A 7,458-nucleotide genomic window follows, 5' to 3' on the forward strand; every position below is an offset into this window, starting at 1 on the left:
CAAAAGCTTTGGCAGATTCTACGTTTATACTTTTTACTAATACTTGTTTTTTTATATTCGTAAATTTGTATTTGCATGAATTTGTAATGTAAATACTATTAACTACATACAATAAGGTATGGAGTAGAAAAACGCGAATATAAAGCAAATATTATCAGAAAACTCTTCCTCGTGAGCAAACGCCTTGGATTTTCTTCATTTACTTTATTGTTTAGTAGTTAGAGGTGCTTAATGATAACCCTTTAGGTATGTACGAAACCCTTCACACCGGGAGGCGCATGCAATCCATGGTTCAATTCACATTTGGGATAGTTCTTACCCTTCCGGTAAGCACAATCGGGTGGGTCGAAAATCTTATTTTCCTTAAATATTTTTGTAGTAGTGAAAAGATGTAGTTTTATGTTGACAATTGCAAGCTATGCGCAGCTATTACCGTTGCGCACGGAAACTCTGAGCGGAAGTGGATTGTTTTGCAAAGCTCCCATTAGCTAGTTGATGTGGGTACTCTGTACACCCTTAAATGGCTCATCTTAGAGCTGGGATACTATCGATAGTACTATCACACATGCAAATTCGTGGCCGCATTTTAGACAAAAATTATTTTATGTATTTAGCATTTTCAATTTAACTTTGTGAAGACTGTTATCTAACGGTCACGCTTAATGCCAACCTCGTATGTCTTAGGGCCGTTTTCTCAAGTAACCTGTAGCTTTAAAGCTCACTTTATATTTAAAGGCTGCATAAAAATTTTAGATTGTGTGTAAAGGAAAGCACTTTATTATCGGTTTTAAATTGGTTTACAACCAAGAAACATACATACGTCAAAAACTGATAATAGAAATGCTTAACTTTAGGCATAGCTTTATTTTTAAACTAACCTTTAAGTATAAAGTGAGCTATAAAGTTAAAAGTTACTTCAGAAAATGGCCCTTAATCTGTCAGTGTGCCATCAAAATAAGGGAAACTTATAAGCCATTCAAAGCAAAGACCTATTCAGACAATATTGGTTATATTTTCAAGATTTTGAAAGGCACACAACTGTAAAGGGTATTATTTTGTTCTTTAATGTGTAACTAAGGGTCCATTTCATAATGAAACACTTAAAGGTCCTTTTGCAAAAGTTTCGTTTTAGTTAAAGTGTCATTTAGATGTACTTTAAACAAGAAGTATTTTCATAATACAATGGCAATTGAATAATAATAACAAAAGGTTCATTTAAATGTAAATAACAAAGCTGGCAATGCTGATCTCGGCAAAATTGCATCAGCTGAGTGTTATAAATCTGCAATTATATTACGAAAATTACATTTTTTTTCTTACGAAGGGGACCTTTATGTCATTTAAATTTTCATTTTGGGTATTTAACTAAAGAGCCTTTATGGGCACCTTTATCTTTAAAGTGGCTTTATGAAATCGATCAGCAAAATAAAGCATCCTTTAAATTTTAAAATATTCTTTAACTTTATTTTGAAATCGGCCCTAATATGTACATATGTATATGTATAAACGAATGAGAAGAATTTAGTTATCGTTGAAAGTGCAAAATGAAAAAGGACTTAAGATATTACCTTTTTGATAATTACGTTTTCCAATATTGCATTTACTATTTGCCATGATTTTTGAATGCCTCCGTTTTGCGCTGTAAAAGTTCTACTCAACTCAAAACCGTACAAAAGGTACCAAAAGTGACACGTCAAAATTGTTATTTTAATCACTTTAATAATTTATAAAAATTAAAATGGCATTATTAAAATAAAAAATAAAATAAATAAGTTACAAGAACTCTTCACATTTGTTATCAAAATGGCCCAAGTTTTTTACAGAAAGTAAAATTACATTAATAAAATTAATTTAAATTTGAGTGACACAAAAGCGTACGGTTCCGGACATTTACCCATATATGAAAGAAATCAGAAAACGCGAACGTAAAATATAAATGTAAGATTAAGATTAAATGGCTACATTTGTTATTTGTATGCGCACATCTGGGGATTGTCTTTGATTTATGGCCACATATGCCAAAACGTTGACAACGTAAATATTACACCTAGCGTAAGACCTTTTTTGTCAACTACTCTAATAATATGTAAACAAGAAAATACTCGTATTCCCTCAAATTTACTGTTGTTTACATGGATGTGGGAATACATACATACGTAAGAATATAACATCCCTGCAAACCATTTTTTCAGAGTATTCTGAATCGTAAAGAAATTTTAACGAATTCGGAAAGATCCCATCCGATTTTTTCCGAATTTTCTAAAATGAAATAAATTACGCACACTTCGATTCTTTTACGAAATTTCGGAAGAAAATCGGTGAAGAAATGAAAATAATGCTGCTATGTGAGGAATTTCTTGCAGACTTTTTTCAGAATTTTTTTTTCGTACAGAAATTTCTTTACGAGTTCGTGTCAACCACTTCATATAATTTTCTTTGAAGATTCGGAAAAAAATCATTACAGAAATCAGATACTCCTAAAGATTTCGTTAAGATTTCGGGAACTTTGGTTTGCAGGGATTATACATACAACCCATCGCTCACCAATGAAAGCAAATTTAATAAGACCGAATATATTAAAGCGAAAATTATTGACTTGCGAAATTAACATAAACACATCGTCGATGTTTTTGCAAAACCGTCGATCGACCAGTTGCAAAACCGCCTAAATCGCCGTTGCGACAAAAATGAGATTTGGTAACCCTGAACTCCAGGCATCGACATTTATGCATAAAAATCGTAAAATCGTTATTAAAACAACAGATTTGTAAAATAATAGCTAGAAAAAATAGCACCTCCCAAGGCAATACCTTCAAAGAAAACCCATTTTTTCGCTCTCCTGTAAAATTTGAGCGCCATAAGATAGGCGATTTTGCAAAAACATCGACGATATATACAGATGTATGTATGTGTTATATACTTATTTAATCTAACGCTCAGTTATATATTATCTCAATGAAGATGTGAGCAAAGTACTTAGGTATTTGCTATGTTTATACAGAAGGCAGTTCATATTCTCAATTACATAAATCCCTATAATCCCAACGACGTTTACAATATTTGATAAACAGCGTGTGTGCCTTAATCAAGAAATTAATCTGTTTTATTTTACAGCTTCTCAACAAATACGTCGTCGCACTCCACTCCAGCTTGCTGAACACTTGCGATCCTCATATAAGTACCTATGAAAGATAGAATGCACCAAAGAGAACTCAAACTTAGTCGTCATTCTGCCTCAAAGGCTACTCCAGTTCAGATTGTTGTAAAAAGTGTTAGGAGATTAGATATACATTATTTATATTTAAATTTGAGTGCAAAGCTGCATCCGTTCTCGAAAACATGGCCACCACAGCAGAGCTTAGCGCCGATGCATTAAACAATCTCTGCCAGCGCTATCATGAGCACAACACTCAGTCCACTCGTCCACGCACACTGGAGGTTCTCAGCTACGAGCATTCCTCCAACGCAGACACTGTTGCCGGCTTCTTGGGCCGCCATCAATTCCTCACTCTCAAAGTACGCCGCATTGACGTTAATGGCCAAGAAAATTACGAACAAATACGCTTCTTCACCAAGTCGCCGCCTCTGGAGCTGGCCTCCCGCATGGAGTATATAGAAGAATTCGGTGTCTTCAAAAAAGAGGTGGCTGTGTACCGAGCATTGATGCCTGAATTGCAGAAAATCTTTCCAATTATCGCACCAAAATGTTACTATGCTGACGAGCAACTTCTAGTCTTCGAACACCTTGCGGATCAGAATTTCCGCATGGGAGCAGGACGCGATGGCCTACTCAACTACGAGCATCTCCACTGCATATTGAAATCTCTGGCCGCATTGCATGCCAGTTCTATTGTTTACGAGGCAAGCTGTGGTCGCAAGCTGAATGAGTTACATCCCGAGGCGGTGGTGGAAAATTCCTACCCCAAGGGAATATCGGAGAACCATGTACGGAAGCGGAACTTCAACAACGGGAATCGCGTATTTTTGGAACTAATAAAACTACTGCCGAAATACCAAGAAAAACTGGACTACATATTACGTGAATTTCCGAAACGCATGGCGGCAATCTTCGAATTAGTGCAGACATCGGACAAATATCTGAATGTTTTCTCGCATGGTGATCTATGGGCGAACAACATAATGTTCCAGTATGGCAAATATGGTGAGTCGCCCTTACAAAGTCGTTTGGTGGACTTCCAACTCGCCCACTATGCACCACCCATGGTGGACCTGATTACAGTGCTGACGATACCGACGAGCAGCAGTTTCCGCAAGCAGTATTTGTCTGAGTTACTTAGTGACTACTATCGTTTTATGGCCGAGTTCTTGAAGTGCAAGCAACTTAACATTGAAAGCTTCTTGCCGCGCGAGGAGTTTTACGAGACTGCAGCAAAGTTCCGGATTGTTGGACTGATTGAGAGCTTACTTTTCTCACATCTAACCGATTTACCGACAGTACTAACTGAAAATTTAACCTCGTCAGCAAATGGTTTCAGCGACTTTTTCGACGCCAAGCGGGTGGAGATATGTTTGGAAGCGTTTCGTACCGATGATATTTATAGAGAGAGGCTAACAGATATGCTAGAAGATTTCATAGATAACTTTGTATTAAACATTAGTATTTAAGAAACCTCTCACTTGTTTTAAGCGAATAAATATATTAACCTTTAGTTAAAATAGAATTTCCTTAGGCCTCCAGCCGACATATATTGCACCACCCTAATGTGCGGTAACATGCAACGTATATGTACATACATACACACACAAACGCACACAAATACATGTGTACCCCGCCGCTCAATAACAGTTTTCGTGATTCGGCGGGTACAACGGAGTTTGCAATTACATAAAGTACTTATGTATCTAAACTCACTTAAACAAGAACCATCAACCGCTTCACCAGCTACCACGCCACACTGAGGTAAGAGCTTCAAGTATGCTTTATAACGTTGTAAACAATCGATTTAAGTACCAAATAAAGATCAAGGACCACTTATTAATTACACTGGTTTACAGCAAAAATGTTCAATGAATGCCACTACCCAATTTCTATGTAGCTTAAAACAAAAAGTGGTTCCACTTAATCACGTGTATCTTACGAACCAATCTAACAATCTTAAATGAGATAATAAAATTCTCCATAAAACATTTATACATCACTTTCCGAGAGGACTCACAGTTTCTGACAAATTATTAATTCTGTGTTCGTATGGAATCGTAGCTTATGTCGAAATGGTGGCTTTAGTATAATGCGGCATTCGCAGCATACGATTGCGAATGACTCACTGGCGCCGAGCCGTTGAAGAACTTTTGGCAAATAAACGTGCGAGAAATAGTTCCGATACTATAAAGTCAATATTCTTACTGAGTCTCATCAAAAAATTCCTTGTAGTTGAAAGAATAAAGGGAATGTCGCATTATACTAAAGCCAGCTTGTCGACATAAGCTACTATTCCATACGAACACAGAATTAATCGTTCCAGTTTTTGTTTTTTTAATAAAAAAATTCAAAACAAAAGCAAACTTTAACAGAAGAAAAATTTAAAAAATATCAGGTTCTGTGCCAAGTTTTTGCATTTGTGCCAAAGCCTGTTTTGTTACCAAAAAAAAAAAAAAATCAAGTTACTAGTGAAGAAAAGCGAGGGATAAATAAAGAAGTTATGAGTCGTCAAATGAAAATACGCAAAGATTTTTTATATGAAAAATGAGCAGAAAAGAAAGTTACGCATACGCCACGTACAACTGAGTAACACGCTTTTCTGTTCACATTTCACACAAAAAATCTTTGCGCATTTTCATTTGACCACTCATTACTACTTTATATATCCATCGCTTTTCTTCACTAGTACCTTGATTTTTATTTTTTTTTTATTTGTAACAGAACAGGCTTCAGCACAAATGCACCTGTTACTTTTTCAATTTTTCTTTTGTTAAAGTTTGTTTTTTTTTCTTTTCTTCATGATTTTTGGAGCCGAGCAGTTTTACATAGAAATTGGATAGTGGCATCTGGAGAACAAAAACCAAACTAAAATTTGTGATCCAGTGTTATTAATACTGTGAAACCTTGTCTTTTCTTTACATAATAATTTACATGCGAGCTCTCCATTCCGTGTGACGTGTCGGCGCAATAAACAGAGTTGCTATATTTTTAGATACAATGTATGAGAGTCTGCGAAGTCTGCCTCTAATTTAGATTTTTATAAGTATATACTGTAATTTTCGTTCTTCCTATTTTTTGACAGAATGTTGCATTTTGTCATCTTCATCAAAAACAGTTGAGACAATTTTGCCAACCAATTTTTTTTACACATCTAAAGCCTACTGTATGTATGTATGTATGTATGTATGTATGCCTACTGTAAAGGTAAATTCCCACCACCTACAAAGTAGTCGCGGCCAACATTTGAATGAAATTATTTTTAACAGTAAATATCATAGATTTTTCGTTCGGGTGATAATAAAGATTCCAACACCAGTGCTGGTTTAAGTGTTTTATTTATAATTTAAAAAAAGTTCGAGAAGGATCACCCTATACATATGGGCATTTCCAATCTGGTGGGCCGTGACAAAATTAAAAAAAAAAAACAAAATGTAAACTTCAAAATTTAAAAACTCTGGGAATTGAGCAAGACCATTTGCATAAAATTTTTTGTGGTAATATTTGAAATATTTAAGATCAATTTTCTAAGCTCCAAATGTAGAAATCTTTCCTGCTTTTTTATCAGCCGAAGTATGACGTATCTCTACGTTACTAAAATTTCCATTGAATTTTTTTTTGTTAATAATAGGGCTGTTCATGATCTTGTGAATATACTCTTGCATTTGCATATTCCTTGCAGTTGTAAATTCACAACAATAAAATGCACACGGTTGCCATGGCAGCAAGCAAAAAATTTGCACATGCAATTCCAACTGCAAATCCAAGACCATTCCCACAACATCCTGAATCCAATGTTTTTAAACGTAACGCAAATAAAATATGAACTTTATATCGAATATATTTTTTATTTTGACTTCAGCGCTACCTAGCGGTTCCATTTTTACAAATCTATATCGTACGATGACCTCCCGCTGGAAACGCCCATATGAATGTACCTTGGAATTTATATGTAAACCAATATGAATATATTTTGGACTTTAAAGGTCAGAAATGTGTACTATCTTAGGTGGGCATGTGGCGGGATTTCAACCCGCGCCTTAGGTGATATCAAATAACACACTTAGCTCTACATAAGAAAACTTGTATTAAAGTCAAATGAAGTGGAAATGAGACCAATATTCAGATTTAATTTATTGAATTTGGTATCGATATTTGGAATATCGAGTCTTTCTATTCCGATATTAATGAGCACCAGATTTTTTTTGCAGCTAAAGTTTATATACTTTCGGTTCGATATCGTGTCCCTAGGCGTCACATTTGAGCTACTCAACCTTGACAACTTAATCTAACATAACATT

The 7,458-nt window shown here is 35.2% G+C and overlaps 1 protein-coding gene across 1 annotated transcript; it reads left to right on the forward strand.

Annotated features, from left to right (window-relative positions):
* Positions 1 to 3,334: 3,334 nt before the first annotated feature.
* LOC108370230 (uncharacterized) lies at positions 3,335 to 4,626 on the forward strand. Its single transcript, XM_017625519.1, has one exon. The coding sequence runs from the start codon at positions 3,340 to 3,342 to the stop codon at positions 4,624 to 4,626; it is 1,287 nt and encodes a 428-aa protein (XP_017481008.1). The 5' UTR covers positions 3,335 to 3,339.
* The last annotated feature ends 2,832 nt before the right edge of the window (positions 4,627 to 7,458 follow it).

The sequence above is a fragment of the Rhagoletis zephyria genome, unplaced genomic scaffold (assembly GCF_001687245.7).
Source record: "Rhagoletis zephyria isolate East Lansing unplaced genomic scaffold, Rhagoletis_zephyria_1.1 Rzeph_scaffold_04079, whole genome shotgun sequence".
In the NCBI taxonomy this organism is placed as follows: Eukaryota; Metazoa; Arthropoda; class Insecta; order Diptera; family Tephritidae; genus Rhagoletis; species Rhagoletis zephyria.